This window comes from Mesoplodon bidens, assembly GCF_964165515.1.
Source record: "Mesoplodon bidens genome assembly, chromosome: Y".
NCBI lineage: Eukaryota > Metazoa > Chordata > Mammalia > Artiodactyla > Ziphiidae > Mesoplodon > Mesoplodon bidens.
The window spans coordinates 46,997,536-47,015,903 of NC_138180.1; the positions used below are offsets into that span (position 1 = coordinate 46,997,536).

At 35.9% G+C, this 18,368-nt stretch overlaps 1 protein-coding gene across 5 annotated transcripts in view; it reads right to left on the reverse strand.

Annotated features, from left to right (window-relative positions):
• Window positions 1-18,368, reverse strand: part of LOC308609614 (ubiquitin carboxyl-terminal hydrolase 9X-like) — a 115,537-nt gene that overhangs the window by 10,719 nt on the left and 86,450 nt on the right. For all 5 annotated transcript variants that reach the window (XM_081223335.1, XM_081223334.1, XM_081223333.1 and 2 more), the window contains 8 exons: window positions 15,622-15,842; window positions 12,854-13,044; window positions 7,401-7,574; window positions 4,402-4,543; window positions 2,267-3,011; window positions 1,753-1,876; window positions 767-992; window positions 85-214 (listed from right to left, as the gene is read on the reverse strand). In XM_081223335.1, the coding sequence (XP_081079461.1) occupies window positions 85-214; window positions 767-992; window positions 1,753-1,876; window positions 2,267-3,011; window positions 4,402-4,543; window positions 7,401-7,574; window positions 12,854-13,044; window positions 15,622-15,842 (1,953 nt within the window). The remainder of the gene's footprint in view (window positions 1-84; window positions 215-766; window positions 993-1,752; window positions 1,877-2,266; window positions 3,012-4,401; window positions 4,544-7,400; window positions 7,575-12,853; window positions 13,045-15,621; window positions 15,843-18,368) is intronic.

Below are 18,368 nucleotides of genomic sequence, written 5' to 3' on the forward strand. Positions count from 1 at the left end.
AGTTCTCAACACTGCAATAAATACTTTCATCATTTATTATGTAAATGCAAAGCAACACATTAAAAAGAATATGAAAAGTCTTACCTAAATTGGCATACATTACAAACAGATTGAAATACTGTTGTAAATGACGCCCATGTTCCGAAACTTCCCTTCTCAGGAGATTTAATACTGCTCTTAGTAAGTGATCGCTCAAGCTTAAGTTATCACATGCCTGTGAATCATAATTTATTATTTTATCAGCAACAAGATATAGAAAAGTATACTTCTATTTGCATTAAAAGGGTATGTTTACATAGAGGTTATTAGGCAGAAGTATCAGATAGGAAATTATTAAATACATTTGCTTTTTGGGAAATGAAATATATAGCTTGGGTAGATTTCATTGCAGATGTTTTATACTGTTTTCGAGTGTCAGATAATAATAATAAAATAAAAACCACTTGGAGTTTTATGCTAAAAATGCTACTCAACAAAAGATTTAAATTTAGCCATTATAAAATTAAACCTTAACTGAACATACAGAATCTGAAGACTTAGTACACAGCTCCAAGTAACCGAATAAATAGAAAAAATTTTCCTTATATTTTAAAGTGCCCAATAATCAAACATTACTGTGAAACAATTTTAACGAACTCCATGATGTGTGCAAACATTTCATATATAGTATATATGTCAAACAAATACATATGTTTACTGATTTCACCTGGCAGAAAATAGAATTTACATTTAAGTATTTCATAAATAAAGAAAAGCTTTTGATTACCTGACTAGAAGGTCCTGGAGATGTGAAAGATGAAGGACAAGGCCCATCTTGCAAAGAAAAATGTGCAATAAATACTATAAGTTTTGCAAATGCACCCCTCACTTCTGCACTAGGGCACTCAAGAAGGTATTCAGAGAAACGATTTGAAACATTGAAAAGGACATTATGAGCAAACCAAAAACGTACGTTCTTGCTGTGACGGAGTAGAATGCACAGTACATCATACCTAAAACAGAAAAAATATGAATTTCCATTTAGGTGCTTCCATTTTAACTGCTACAGTGAACCAACAGGTTTCTGTGAACCAAATAAAGAGGAAAGAGCTCTACAATTAATGATCTTAGTTGTTGCTGTTGTTTTTTTTTTGTCTGAGCCACATGGCTTGTGGGGTCTTAGTTCCCTGACCAGGGCTTGAATCCGGGCCCTTGGCAATGAAAGCGGGAGTCTGAACCCCTGGGCCAAGGGGGAATTCCCGATTATAGTTGGTTTCAATACAAACTTCAGCCCTGTGACCTGATCTAGTCCGATAGTCACAAAATGAATTAAATGAGAACTGTATATTTAGGTGGATACAAATGTATTAATAAACTCTTTCTGATCCAGTGATCACTCCTTAACATCTTCTAATCTGAGAGATGCTAAGAACAGTTGTTATATTAAGGTATTAAAATGTCTTCCATACTTATACAATTATAAAGTTAAGACTATAATCATTTAAAAATCCTCTACCTTTTTAAACATAAGCAGATTCCATGTAGTAAAGATAAAGAATATAAGTAATAGAAACAGGAGTCAAACGTTGAATAATAAAAGGCACATTAAAATTAAGCATTTTAAATACAATTTCTCTCAACATTACTACCAAGATTTTTATCCTATATTTAGAATTTGAAGTAAGATTTCCACAGTTAGGGGAAAATAAAGCAACATAATAATGAACCATACCAACTCTAAGTACAAAGTAAATAAAATTCAAAGCCATGTACCAATCACTGGCAGGGCCACGAACTATTTTCTTGGTGTGAAATCCAGTGGTAAAGAGGAATCTAGCTGCAAGCTGAATACTAATCATTGTGATTTCTTCTGCTTCAGGCAACAAGTGATCTTGTCCTTAAATAAAAAGCACATGAACAGTCAAACACACTTTTGTTTAAATGTATTTAAACAAATGCTCCATGTTTAAAAACATTCTTAGCCAAAAAGTAAACTTCAGCACTTACTTACCTTAGCACTTAACCAATCCATGTTTCAAACTAATGCTTAGTGAAAACTCCCATAAGTTAACAGCTCTTCTATGTTTCTAGATACTGACTATATTCAAAGGTATGCGTATATTAAATACATGACTTTAAAATAACTGGCACTGAATATGCTGACACATTTAAAACAAAATGAGTCTAAATAATTTTATGAAAAAAAGAAGGTAAAAGAATGCTGAAGTAAAGCACTAAATACGTATTGATACTTGATAAACTTCTAAGTTAAATTCCAGAAACTTACCTGGAGCAGGGCTTAAGTAAACTCCGTTACACGTAAGCAGTTTTTTCACAAATTGAAAATATTCTAAACTATACTGCATTCGGTTGTGCATGAACTGCACATTTTGTTTCCACACACTTCTCTCAATGGCTGGTGACATCTGATAGGGTTTTGTGATAGTTAGCTCTGATATATATCTTATCATTTCATCATCGTGGTCTATTGTGTCCATTCGTTCATAAAGGAGTATATAAGCATTCCACCACCTTTTCTGCCTCCTGTATGACATGCGCTTCATCATATGATCAAATACTTCTCCCATGTATTCTCCACCAAAACACTGATTTTTCATTTCTTCATCATCATCCATTTTACACTCTGTTACATCTCCATCATCAAATTTATACCAACGATTTCTCTCACCATCTTTACCATTCCTCTGAATGATGTAGGAATAATAATGTCCACCACTTGCTTGACCACTGTGTACAAGCACCCCCACAAGTCTGTATTTTGTGCTACCTGCTGTCTCACATTCAGACTGCTCATTCTGTTGTATTAAGTGAACCTCTGGGTTTACATCATCTCCTTCCAGCTTTGCAACACCTGATACTGTGTAAGGTTCCATGTCCAGCTCTCGTGGAAATTCAAAATAATCATTGAATTTAATTGCACATTCTCTTTCCCAGTCATAGTCAAATCGTTTCAATTGAATAGCAAGAACAGGAGGCAATTTTTTAATTAGCAGCCGCTTTACTGTATCAACCTACAATAAATGGTAAATATTAAGTGAATGTTCTTCTATAACCCAAATAAAACAATTTTACTACTACTTAAAACTTTATGATCATCTAAATGTATTTACGAACAGATAAATGATAATATAATCAAGATCATTCATCATTACTGACTTTTTCAAAATACTTATACCAAGCCTAAAAATATGTAATCACTCATCTGTTGCAAACTATAAAAATTAGTGTTATAGGGCTTCCCTGGTGGCGCAGTGGTTAAGAGTCCGCCTGCCGATGCAGGGGACACGGGTTCGTGCCCCGATCCCGGAAGATCCCACGTGCCGCGGAGCGGCTGGGCCCGCGAGCCATGGCCGCGGAGCCTGTGTGTCCGGAGCCTGTGCTCCGCAACGGGAGAGGCCACAGCAGTGAGAGGCCCGCGTACAGCAAAAAAAAAAAAAAAAAAAGAAAAATTAGTGTTATAAAAACTAATAACTACCAGTTTCCACACTCCCACTGCTAACTGACGTTACTTTTCTGACCTTTACTTTTATGTTAACAAATAAAATCTGCTGTAAGCAAACTGAAGAAATACTGCAAGTAATAATATGCTAATGTATATAGCACTTAGTGACAGATAACATGCTAAATGCTGCATTTAATCCATACTACCTTATAAAAAAGCACTACCAAGGTTTCCACTTTTAAAATACATGGATTAAGAGTGGCAAGCTGTAGAAGAAGAAACTGCCCTAGCAGAAACTCTGTCAGAGCTATAGGTATGGCTTCAGATGCCACAATCTAAATGGTGTTTAAAATCAAAGCAGTTTAGGTAATAACTTGAAGGTGAGATGGTATGGTGGGCCCAGAAAAATATTTACTACTTATCATATACTATGTATTTTCAAAGACATGTTATAGTTCCATCTCACAAAACTGTCCACAGATAAAATTAGTTGGTGGGATCTAAAAATCAGATCTGATCTTTAAAACTGCAAGTAGTTCCGAAAATCTGCTGTAAGCAAATAAAATTGGCACACAGTTGTTCTAAAGTTGAAGAATAAGTTAAGAGTATGAAAGGGGAAAAATATTTTCTGTTAGCAAATCTTCAGGTTTGAAGAATTCAATGGCAATGTGTTTCAGGGCAGAAATGGAAAGTAACTGTGCAACTTTTAAACTACAAGAAAAAGTGATGTTAAGTTATTGTGACTTCTAAAATTAACCATCCAATTAAAAGGACTTTTCCTAATTTATTATTATGATTAGTTTTTTTCAATATTGTTTCCTTGACAAATCTTTTAATCAGTTATCATCTTGACTGCCACTGTAGCAAAGCAGAGGTAAAATCTGAGATTGAAAACAATTTTTATGTCTTCCAACTATGTTAAATGCAATCATATTTACTAAAAAACAAACAATACATACCTTTTTATCACATTTTTCACAACGATACGCATTTGCACCTTCCAATAAATCTCCTTTGATATATTGTTCCAAAGAATCAAGAAGGTTTTGGTGATTTCTAATATCTACATTCAGAGTTGTAAAAGATTCTTCACACTCGTATCTAAAGACATTATTTAAGAAACATTAAAAGGATTTATTCCTCAGGTTTCTAAACACTGTCGTAAGTTGTGAACTTGAAAAAAAACATATTTGCAGTATTTACTGTACCATGTCAAATGCATTAGTCACAGTGTTATTCGTAAGTAACAGTTGCCTTTCCCTGGTCATTTACTTTGTACTGGGCAATGTAACAGTCTTTAAACATAGTATTGCTTACCTTCACCTTCAGAAAAAAACCTGCTAGAGTTATGTTATCTCTCCCTCTTTTACAGATACAGAAACTGGAGTGGGGGCGGGGGTGATGGTGAAAAGGTGACAAAGAGATTAATATGGTCCAGTTTACTACACAGAGTGTGATTTGAAGCCAGGCTTGTCTGGCCTCACTGCTTAAGTTCTTTATATTCTTTCACACAGCTACCTTTGTTATTTAAGTAGTAGTAATTCATGGCAAGGTAAAGGTAAACATTCATCAAGTTTAGAAAAAAGGCTATTTATGAACTAAATTTTTAAATGTTCCTCCACTTGCATAATGCAGAATAGCAACTAATATTTTGGCACTTAGATGCCAAGTTCTAGCCTAATGCACAAGTTCAACTATCTAACATACTTGTATGTCTCTAGTATTCGGTTCTACAGAGTCATAAAAAAAATTTGTAAAAAGAGTAAGTGATGTGGGATGGAGTGAGCAACCCACATTGTGATGATTTTCTACAAAAGGGGTTTTCAGGAATTTCTGATGACACACTAATAAACTCAGAAAACGTATCAACCACTAAATCCACTGATCCAACCAATATATCAAGAGTACCTGGGAATCCCCTGGCAGTCCAGTGGTTAGGAATCCGTATTTTCGCTGCCGCAGACCCGGGTTCAATTCTGGTCAGGGAATTAAGATCCCACAAGCCGCATGGCACAGTCAAAAAAAAAAAAAAAAAAAACAGTGCCCACCATGTGTAGAGCATATGGGATATTATGTTTTAGGCAGTCCTTCATATTTAGAAACTTGTAATTCAGAAAGACAAAACACAGAAGTATTTATGAATGGCTTATTACACATGTTTCTACTGTGATAGAAACCTATCCACAGAGGAGAAAAAGGTCTTAGGAGATAAACTGAAATTAACAGTTTCTTTTGCAACTTGGGACACCCTAAAAAAAAAAGTTCTATAATACCAGAAAGACTTGAGACTCTTACATACTCCTAAAATGTCTAGTAAGGCTAATTTTGTTGGAATGTGTACTTCATTTGCACAAGACACTTCCATTTGGCAGAGCAAAAGAATTCACAAGTAACTCTGACTAAAAAAACTGAGGACTGATAAGAACACATGACAAAGAGTTGGATTTTTACTGTTCACCTAATGTAAACTATCTTTCATAAGAATACAAAGTTGGCCAAGCTAGATGAATAAATGAGTCCCCATCTTCCAAACTAATGGCACTGTAACATCCTAAGAGTTTCTCATTTATGTGAGATTACCTTTCCTCAACTCATTTCCCTAATTTCAAAAAAATCTGCTTTATCCACTTACACCAAACTAATGTTTACAGAATAACAGAGTGGCTTTTATTTTATTTTAATTAATTAATTAACTTTTGGCTGCACTGGGTCTTTGTTGCTGCGCATGGGCTCTCTCAAGTTGCGGCGAGTGGAGGCTACTCTTCATTGTGGTGCATGGGCACCTCATAGTGGTGGCTTCTCTTGTTGTGGAGCATGGGCTCTAGGCGCTTGGGCTTCAATAGCTGTGGCACGCTGGCTCTAGAGCAGGCTCAGCAGTTGTGGCACATGGGTTTAGTTTCTCCACGGCATGTGGGATCTTCCCAGACCAGGGATCGAACCTGTGTCCCCTGCAATGGCTGGTGGATTCTTAACCACTGTGCCACCAGGGAAGTCCCTAGAGTAGCTTTTAGAAAATATTCTTATTTTGATGATTTGGGTGAGAAAGAATTTCCTTTCTGTGTTATGTGAATGTGTAACAAGAAGTCCCACACAATAGGCATGATATGAGTGTCCATCGTTAAACCTTCTGAACTATTAATACTACTAACCAAGAATTATTTAATTATTTTCATTAGGAACCCATAATAAATCAATCTCTTCTAATTTGCTCCAAAACACAGAAAAATGTCTTGTCAACTCTTGCAAATGATCTGATGTGCAAAACATATCTAACATATCTCATGAATAAGAATCAATGGTAATTTTAAATTTTTACAGAGAATTCCAGACCTACCAGTTATTTTCTAAAGTTACTGTTTGCTTGTTTATTTATTTATATATATATTTAAAAGGCACTGGGTAACTAACTAAACTCCAAACACCCCGGGAAGCGTGCTATAGATAACTAACATTTAATTAGTGCTTACTATATGCCAGCTTTCATTCGCGAGGATTTTTTTTTTTCTTTGCCGCTCTGCCCAGCTTGCAGCATCTTAGTTCTCCAACCAGGGATCAAACCTGTGCCCCCTGCAGTGGAAGTGCCGAGTCTTAACCACTGAACTACTGGAGAATTCCCTAAAGTTACTGTATTGTTGACATTTCAATTATTATTTTCATTATAACAGCCAGGTAAATATCTTTATAATAACTGTAGATTTATGAAAAAAAACCCATTTTATTTCCTCAGATATGACAAAATATAAGAATGTAAGGGAAAAATAATGAGATACTGAGAGTAACAAGAACTAAATGCTACTGAAAAAAAAACAAACCCACAGAACAGTGGGGTATAGCCTAAGAATGTAATATTTGGTACTCTCTGCTTTCATACATATGTATTGGTAAAAATTTTATTTATACTATTAAAAAAAGAAAGACCCATATAAAGTACATATCAAAAATGTCAATTAGTACTTACCTATGTGGGCAGCCTTGGCAAATCTTCTGATCAGCAAAGGAACCTCCCAGGACTTGACTTAGCACAGCTGGATGTCCTAAAGCTTTTAAAGCTTCATCTAAACTATCCACCAAAGAATTAAAAAACTCTAAGGCATCGTGTTGTTCACGAAGATTAACAGGTTCACCCCAAAGCCTAAGAGAAAAAAACGGAACATAACAAACTGTAGTCTCCATCCCCAGAATATCTGTATTTTATTTTTCTAAACAATAAAAATGACAATGACATTAGAAATGTAAGTTGAGGCTTTATCCATTTACACAGGTTAACCAATGTATGTTATGTATTGGGTGGCTATAGTAATGGAAGTGAAGCTCATAGTAAAATTGGTACTACAGTGTCAGGCACTCAGAATGGTGCTTCCTTTAGGAAGCAGTACAGTCATGTATTTTGAATTCAAGCGAAGGGAGCATTAACATGAGAAGGAAAACAGTCTTATATAGATGTTGTAACGACTACTTTGTTATTTAATTCTGCTTATATTTTGGGGGCTATATTGCAAAGTTCACAGCCATTTATTCCTAACTAAAGTGATTTTTCCAAATGAAAGGAGAAACATTTGCTCTGTTCTAGAGTGAATGTATTTTCTGTAATCTGAATGGACTTAAAACTTAAGCCAGGGCTTCCCTGGTGGCGCAGTGGTTGGGAATCTGCCTGCCAATGCAGGGGACATGGGTTTGTGCACTGGTCCAGGAGGATGCCGCATGCCACAGAGCGGCTGGACCCGTGAGCCATGGTCGCTTGGCCTGTGTGTCCGGGGCCTGTGCTCCGCAATGGGAGAGGCCACAGCAGCAAGAGGTCCACGTACCGCAAAAACAACAACAACAACAACAACAAAAAAAAAAATTAAGCCAACCGAGACTTCCAATTGTGTACACAAGATGACAACCACTGCTGTAAAAGCCAAGTCATGCTGGGAGATCTAAAACATCTAATTTAATATTTACAGAATAATATACCTAAGAGAATAGAAACACAATCATTTTTAGCAAAAGACAAGTCAAATTTTAAACCTGCTAAGAAGGTTTATTTTCTTTTGTGGTGTGGTGTGCTTTTACAATTTAAAAAATTGGCTACTGATGTTAAAAATTAATTTTAAATTTACATAGAGTAACATTTGATCTTTTCGGAGCATACTATGTGATCTTTACAAATCATAGGCAGCTGTGTAACAACCACCACTATCAAGATACTAAACGGAAACTCGATTCCCCCACCAAATTTTGTAATGCTACCATGTCAGTAGTCAAACCCTTCTGGACCCCTATTTCCTTGAAACCAACTTTTTAAAGCTTCACAGTAACCAAATCAAAATACTCTTTTTTGAAGTTACATGAATTTGTTCTTTTTTCTTTCTTTCTTTTTTTTGCAGTACGCGGGCCTCTCACTGTTGTGGCCTCTCGCGTTGCGGAGCACAGGCTCCGGACGCGCAGGCTCAGCGGCCATGGCTCACAGGTCCAGCCGCTCTGCGGCATGTGGGATCTTCCCAGACCAGGGTACGAACCCGTGTCCCCTGCATCGGCAGGCGGACCCTCAACCACTGCGCCACCAGGGAAGCCCCTCTTTTAACTTTCTTTGTATTAGTTGTTACAGTTTACTTTTTTCTACCATTTTATATTTTTTTAAAATTTTGAGATAATTGGAGAAATCACCTATTTTATTGCTTTACATTCACATCAGCAATAGGTGACCCATGTTCTTTGCATCCTGGTCAGCACTGAATGCTCTCATCCTTTAACCTTTTTTTTTTTTTTTTAAATAAATTCATTTATTTATTTATAGCTGTGTTGGGTTTTTGTTGCTGCTTGTGGGCTTTCTCTAGTTGTGGCGAGCAGGGGCCACTCTTCATTGCGGTGTGTGGGCCTCCCATTGCAGTGGCCTCTCGTGTTGAGGAACATGGGCTCTAGGTGCACAGGCATTAGTTTGTGGCACATGGACTCAGCAGTTTAGGCTTGTGGGCTTAGTTGCCCCGTGGCACGTGGGATCTTCCCGGACCAGGGGTCGAACCCGTGTCCCCTGCATGGGCAGGCAGATTCTTAACCACTGCGCCACCAGGGAAGTCCAACCTTTTTGTTTTTTGGTCATGCCACTATGCCTTTAGTGTCAGCCCAAGAAACCACTGCCAAATCCAGTGTCATGAAGCTTCTTCCTCCACTTTTTCTTTTAAAAGTCTTAAAGCTTATCGCTTATGTTTAGGTATTCGGTCCATTTAGTAAAGGTGTAATGATGAAAGACTCAAAGCTACCCTGCAAGATCAGGAATAAGGGCAAGAATGCCTGTTTTCGTCACTTTTATCAATACAGCACTAAAATTCTAGTCAGACCAACTAGGCAAGAGTAAGAAATAAAGGCATCCAAATGGGAAATCCTAAAGATTTAACCAAAATCTGCTAGAATTTGGCAAATTCAGTGAAGTTGAGAGATTTAAAAATCAACACCTAAAAATCAGTATGGAGGATTATAATTAATGCATACAGAATTTCAACTTAGGAAGATGAAAAAAGTTCTTTAGATGGATGGTAGTACACACAATATGAATGTACATACCTAGTGCCACTGAAATACAAACTTGAAAACATCTAAAATGGTAAATTTTTGTTTCACACATTTTACCACAGTAAAACAATTAGTAAACTGGAGTAAAAAGAAAAAATATGTAAAAACAATTTCATCAAAATTTAAAGTGAAAAGACAAGATGGGAAAAAATATTTGTAAATCATTTATATTAAAAACCTAGTATAAAAAAAAAACCTAGTATGATGACTATAGAAAGAAGTGTTATAAAACAACAACAAAAAGACAATGTGTACTTGAATACACATGTTCCTCAACAAAACATACAAATTGTCAAACCCTAATAGACATATGACAAGATGCTCAACATTACTAGTCATTAGGGAAATACAAATTAAAAAAACCACTTCATACCCACTTGAAAGGCTATAATTAAAAAACAAAAACAAAAAAAACCACATATACCAAAAAACCAAAACCTAAACAACACAAAACCCCCACATATACTGGCATGCATGTTGAAAACCTGTAACCCTCATACTCTGCTGGTGGGAAAGTAAAATGGTATAAGGGATGTGAAAGAGTTCGGTGATTCCTCAAAAGGTTAAACACATAATTGTTATATGATCCAACAACTGCACTGCTAGATATATATTAAAAGAAATTTAAAAAATTAAGTCCACACAAAAACTTATACAGTATGACGGCTCATGGAAGTACTGTACTATTGACAATAGCTAAAATATGGAGACCATCCAAAGATCCATCAATTGATGAGTGCATCACCAAAAATATCGAATATTCATAAACAATGGATTATCAATCAACCATGAAACGAAGTTCTGATACATACTAGAACATGGATGTACCTTAAATATATGTTAGATAAAGAAACTACACCTCATATACCATACTGTGTGATTGAATTTATTTAAAATACTAAAAACAGGCAAATTAGTACCCAGAATGCTATTTTTTTTCGTTGCAAGAAGGGGAGACAGGGAATGACTCTTTAATAGGCATGGGAGTTTCTTTCTGAATGATGAGAATATTCTGAAAGAAGATAGTGGGATGATGGTACTAGTGATCATACAAACATTCTGAATGTAATATGTCACTGAACTGTATACTTTTAAATGGTTAAAATGGTGAATTTTATATTATATAAACCTTGCCAAAAAGAAAAAGCACGTTAAGAGCACACTGTGTGTCTCTTAATGATTATAGGTAGTACAAAAGTGCTGTGAGCTTTCCACCATCGTATGGACGGAGTTAAGTGTGAAGACAAAAATCATAAACATATCATATTTAAGTACACAGTACGATTTAGAACATTTAAATACAAACATTGTAATTTTGTATTATGAGGAATACTATACATACCTATATATCTAGCTGTATATACTGGTAGAAATGTGTAGATACAGATATATACACATATGTTATACAGTTTTGCTATCTAATTATAATTATATATACATGCACACATACAAATAATTGAGGGAAACATTTTAAGATAAAAGCTCATAGTATAGTAATCTGGAAGAACAAGAACAGAAATGTTGACTAGAATACAAAAGAAAATCTTAAGTCAGGATAAAGGTATGAAAAATAATTAGTACAGTAAGAGGTAGAGAAAAGAGACAGGTATTTGCTAGGTGACAGAACTGAAAGAGGAAATGTACATATCTGGTAGGAAATGTTATAAATGCAAATTACTCTTATGACCGAGGTTGAGAGTTTAACTTGTAGAATACATAAAGTTATATTGAAAGATAATGGGGGTCACCATACTATAAATTGGTGAGTTTCAAAAGAAATCTAAGTGATATCCTAATATATATAAAAAGGGTACTACCCTGACTGAAACAGAGGGTGACCCAGAAGTCAGATGTTCCCTTTGCTTACCCACCTCAAATTTACTTACGAGTTACTCTGCTGACATAATTCTAAACTCCTATAAAAGACTGGAAACTTGTTTTAGACAATAACTAGAGCTGTGTACTTACAGCTGTAGTGAACATGACACAAAATAAGTCTCGATAAAATTTGTGAAAAAAAAGAAATGACATCAAAATGTAACTGAACTTTTAAAATATAAAAATAGAACAAACTTTATTGGTCACTTGAGTAGGATGCTAAGAAGCTGTAATGATTACTTTATAAACATAAAAAGAAAAATAAAACAGTATCTATCCTAGTTTTCATGTAGATATGTACGTTAAGGTTAGTTATCTAATTGATGAGGGACACCTCTATTTATGATGACTAAGTGGCTCTTTCATATCACAAACAGAAAGATACACATTTTATATCTTCCCGAAGGAAATAACATCACCATCTATGAAACAGTATTACCGACTGCAAATGGGGAATAACATACTTGAATCTGCTCAAGCCTCTTAATCATGGTTAAGTATAGCCCATGAGTCAAGTCCAGTCCATTGCCTACATCGCATTCCAGAGATAAGAATGGTTTATATATACTAAATGACTGAAAAAAAAAATCAAAATAGTATTTCATGACAAGTGAAAACAATACGACTTTGAAATTGCAGTGTCCATAAACAGAGCTTTATTGTAACAGAGCCACACCTTATTCATTTATGTATTTTTATGGTTGCTTTCTTGTTGTAACAGTAGAGCTGAGTAGGTGTGACAGACCATACGACCTGCAAACCCAAAAAATACAGGGACAGAGACAAAGAAAATACTGAAAAACAACACCAGAATGCAGTTAGGAAAATCCAGACTGTGGGACATTTTCCAGGGCAAAGTACCTAGCTTCTTTATTGGTAACTGCAGTCAAGCAAACAAAAATGCAAACAAAATAACCTGAACCCTGACTCAGTACACTGAGATTTTTATAAAACTGAAATCATCATTCACCCATAATTTACCTGAACTGTTTCCAAAATCCTCTGGGCACATAGTATTGCAGCCGGGAAGCAGCTAAATGACCAAAGATGACCTGAAGGTGTCTCAAAACACCAATATTGTACTCTTTCCTATCTTCAGTTTTACTTAATGCTGTTTTGTCTTCAAACTGATGAGGGTATCCAAATACATCATCTCGGGGATCCACATTATTCTGAAGGTGAAAAAATATCATCGATGATCTAATTTAACTTTAAAGGTATAGTGAAATAAGTTGAGACAAATACAAATAAATGAAAAATGATTTGTATTATTTTATACTCCAAATATCTAAAGCACTTAACATTCATTTTGTAATATTAGTGCTTACCCTCACGAATTCACAGGAGGGTTACCATTAAAAAAAGCATTAAAAACCATAATATTTTTTGGAGATAGTGTAAGAGACAAAGGTTTAGTTGAGTAGACTAGACCGGAGACAAGTGAGTGCTTTATACAAAAAGCTCTGGGAAAATAAGTTACTTAGCCTTTCTAGGATTCAGTATTTTCTTGTGAGATAACGCATTCTTCACAGATTGTATGAGGTAAATTATGTGACATGATGTGAATTATTAATACTTAGTAAGTATAGAAATTAAGAGTACCTTTGGTAGAAACAGAAGCATAGACAGAGCTCTAAAAGTCTTAATCACTCTACAAAGAATTTAGTTGTTTTACAGAAAACTGAGTATCTTTTTATATTCTTTGCTCTGCATCTGAGGCTTATGGTAGGAAAGTAAATACCCAGTTCCTGCCCTTGAAAAGCCCACAGTGCAGGAAAAGAAACTAGTAAGTAGGCAGATAACCCCCCTATCATGGTGAGACAACATAAAGCACATGGATCAAGCAGCAAAGGTAGATGCATAATTTGAAATTCTAGTATTTTTTTCTGCCTTTCTTTTTTGGAGTATGACTAGTCTTGTATGTATATTTTTAAAAAGACAGATTGATTATTTATTTACTTATGCCCGTATTGGATCTTAGTCGTGTAACGTGGGATCTTTTGTTGTGGTACACGGGCTCTTTGTTGTGGTGCTTGGGCTTCTCTCTAGTTGTGACATGTGGGTTTTCTCTTCTCTAGTTGTGGTGCGCAGACTGCAGGGCACGTGGGGTTAGGTGCCATGCGGCATGTGGGATCTTAGTTCCCTGACCAGGGATTGAACCTGCGTCCCGTGCATTGCAAGGCGGATTCTTTTACCACTGGACCACCTGGGAAGTCCCTCATGTCCATGTTTAACTTGGCATCCTAGTAGTAACATGGGCTACAGAGCTAGGTATTTAAAATTCCAATTTTCTTTCAAACAGTGGTTGTTAATCAAGTATTGGTGTGTGCACCCCATATGGTGATTCTAAGAAAAGTAAACCTACCCAGACCCTAATGCCTCGATGGTGTGATTAATCAGATCTGAGAAGAGTAAAGTTAGGTTTATGTTTCAGAATATCTCTAAGTGATGGACCACTACTTTAGAGCCAATCTAGTCTTGGCAAGAGAAGGAAAGAAACATAGGAATGAGGGAAAAGCATTCACATTTAGAATATTCTGTCTCTTCAATTAATTCCTAGAAACTTAAGTGAATGAAAGAGTGAAAGATTTTAGAAAACCACAGTTTCTGTAAAAACATAACCAAAACTCCTCTGTATTTATGTACTTAAGTGTGGGAAACGGTTGGCCTTGACGGCAGGCTATGGACATGCCAGGCATGCCGCTGCTGCTCGAAGGGACTGTGCCTACTTGTTCCCTTCCTTGTTTCATTCCATGGGAGATAAATCACCAGGGCCCAGAGATCAGAAAGAATGTAAAATAAGATAAGCAAAGCTGTCTCCCCCCTGCACGTGCAGGTTATTTTGGATGATTCTGGGCTTATGGGTTTCCTCCCAGGGAAGTTAACCTTGAAGCCAAGACAGTTTGTAGATGATGTAAACCACCATCTGGCAACCAACCTCCCTTTTTCTAGTCTATATAATCTGCAAGTGTAGCACAATAAAATTTGCCTTGCAACCATCAGTTGTCTTCGTCCTTCTGACCCCAATCGTCGGTGCTACTTCAGTTCCTTACCCCTTCCCTTCTGACCCTGGGCAGTGAAATCCTTTCTCCGGCTGGTCCACGGCACTTAAGAGCTACATTTAAATTACATGTACTCTGACCTGCCACTGAAACCCAGCTTTTCTGTTGCTTTGTGTGTTCTGCACTGGATACTCTTGATAGGGAGCCTGATTATCTACTCTTGTTACCTAATACTATTAATAACACTATGTAGCATTAAAGTAGCAGACAAATTTTGTTTCCTTACCAGAAAAAAACATTATCTGAGAAAAATATTTAAAGTATCCCAAGAATAAGCACAGATTATAAAAATGGTAAATGATACAAGATGTGGAATCAATTAAATGGAATCATTACTTGGAAAAGTTAAAGGATGAAAACCTAATTTCATTACTTTAAATGAAGATATTTATCACTTTATAAACACCAAATTATACATACCATGTCCCACAAGACATGACTACATTAACTGCTGCTTTTAAAAAAACAAACAGAAAACGTGTGACAAAGATTATCACTTGCAGTTTAAAGTCTATTAGATAATGAGTACTATAACGTGCCAGAGACAGTAGCTCAGAGATTTTTGTTCCATCACCAAATGTACTTCAAAAAAATCCTATGAGAAGTACAGTATTCTAAGACAGAAAAACAGTATCTGGTATGAATATCTTGCAACACACAAAAAAATAATTTATACTTAAAACTTACCTCACTGTCTTGCTTCTCATCACCGAACATATCATCATCTGTATCACTACCTGTACCTTCGATTGCAAGAATACTGTTCCTGATGGAAGGAATCATGTATAGCTGCTGGATCACAGAATTCATGTAACAAGTAGCACCAGCATTTTTAAGTCCCACAAATCCTTTTGGTGGGCGGGGTCCAACAGGTGGTAGATATTCCCACTCAGTAAGTGCTTCACAAGCTAAGAGAAGAGAAAAAAGATCCTCATAACATGAAAATAATGATTCTGTCCACTGCCAGCTCTGTTCTACTGACAAACTAAAATCAGCACATTGAAAGAGAGTACACCAAGAGAGTACATTATTTTAATAATATATGCCACTATACAGATCTTTAATATAGAAGTACCGAGTTGCTTTTCTGATAGTCTTCTTAGAGAGACATATAAGATGGTATTATAAATTTCTTGGGGTAACCACTGTCTTTGCTTGAAGTACTTTGAATACACTGTGATCAAAACTTTAAATAAAAACATTACAAATTCACACCCACCAGAATAATTTTTAAAATTAAAAAAATAGGGGCTTCCCTGGTGGCGCAGTGGTTGAGAGTCCGCCTGCTGATGCAGGGGACACGGGTTCGTGCCCTGGTCTGGGAGGATCCCACATGCCGCGGAGCGGCTGGGCCCGTGAGCCATGGCTGCTGGGCCTGCACGTCCGGAGCCTGTGCTTCGCAACGGGAAGGGCCACAACAATGAGAGGCCCACATACCGCAAAAAAAAAAAAATAGGGCTTCCCTGGTGGCACAGTGGTTGAGAGTCTGCCTGCCGATGCAGGGGACATGGGTTCGTGCCCCAGTCTGGGAAGATCCCACATGCCGCGGAGTGGCTGGGCCCATGAGCCATGGCCGCTGAGCCTGCGCGTCCAGAGCCTGTGCTCCGCAACGGGAGAGGCCACAACAGTGAGAGGCCCGTGTACCACAAAAAATAAAAATAAAAAAAATTAAAATTAAAAAATAATAAAAACAGACAATAAAAAGCATTGGGATTCTCCAACATGCTGGTGGGGTATGTAAACTGAAGATGAGACATGCAACATGCAAAAAAGTTTGGCAGTTCTCCATGCAGTTACCATATGATTCAGCAATTTTACTCCAATATATCTATTCAAAAGAAACGAAAAAATATAGCTACACAAAACATGCACATGGATGTTCATAGCAGTGTTCTTCACAATAGTAAAAAAGGTGGGTTAAAAAAAAAACCCACATGTTTATCAGCTTATAAATGGATAAATTAAACTTAGTATATATCTACACAATGTACTATTATTCAGCAACAAAAAGGAACAGGAATACAATTGTGACATATACTACAACATGGATGAACACTGAAAACATTATGCTAAGTTAAAGAAGGGAGTCATGAAAGACTACATATTTTATGACTCTACTTATATGGAATGTCCAGAATAAGCTAATTTATAGGGGAAAAAAACTACTACTGCGTAAGGCTGAGGTGGGAGGGACAGGTAGTGGAAGAAGATTAGAGTGACTGGTAAAGGGCACAAAAATTCTTTGGGGGATAATGAAAATGTTCTGAAATTAGATTAAGTGATGGTTGCAAAACTCCAGAAGTAGACTAAAAACCACTGAAGTTGTATGCTTACATACAAAAAAGTGAACTTTATTGTAGGTAAATTATATCTCAATAAAGTCATTCAAAACAACAACAAAAAGCCATGTGACTTTATATATATAAATTAAAATTTTTTAGTTTTAATTACCTATTTTATATATTAAATTATAAACTAATTAATGATATATTAAAGTGATTTAAGATCACTTAAGGTTCAAGTTATAGTTCCACATCACAAAAACTTTAACTTTTGCATGAATATGTTTCCTTCCTTATAACATATTAAGAGTAAAAACTACTTTGCCTATACCCAGTTTTATAATATTTTCAGGAGCCAATGAGATAGTATATTTGAAAGGTCTGTGAGAACTGTAAATCACTTTATAAGCCTTGCCACCTACCATGTAACCAAAAATAACCTAAACATTAATCACTAACTTGGAGATGGATTACATAAAGTATACTGAACTGCAAATTATAGAGCCAATAACTGAATTACATAGATCTTTATTATGGTGATAGATATATTACTAAATGTAAAACAAATAAAACAAAATGAAGAACACTGTGTGCAGCATATTCCTTTTTACGTTAAAAGGAAAAAAACTAAGCAAAGAGCTATCCATAGGTACAACTTGCATATGCAGACAATCTCTGAACCAGGATTGGGTAAAGTTAATATGTTTAGTATATACCTTCTTTTATATGTGAATAATATAACCATGAAATTCTTAACCTAAGTAAGTTATTTAAAAAAAAGTTTTCAAAAATCTCCTCTCTTTATGTAGATTCCACACTACAAATAAATAAGTTCAGTTAGACACTCCTAAAATGTGCCTGAAAACTTATTTACACTCTAAAAGATGGCATAAGAAAGATAACTTCAGATGTTCTTAAAGGATTAGTATTGGATACTGTATATTACATTGCCATGCCTTGGTTTTCTCTTCAAATTAATTAGATTTTATGATCTTATTTTCTGTTATTTTTACTTACACTCCTCCCTTTTGAGTTTCAGTTCTTACAAGATCTAAAGACAGCTTCCTACTTCATGGGACTGATGTTGGCATTAATTAAGAAAAAAATAAAATGCACGAACACATTATCTTCTCACATTCTGATCTTCAAAAC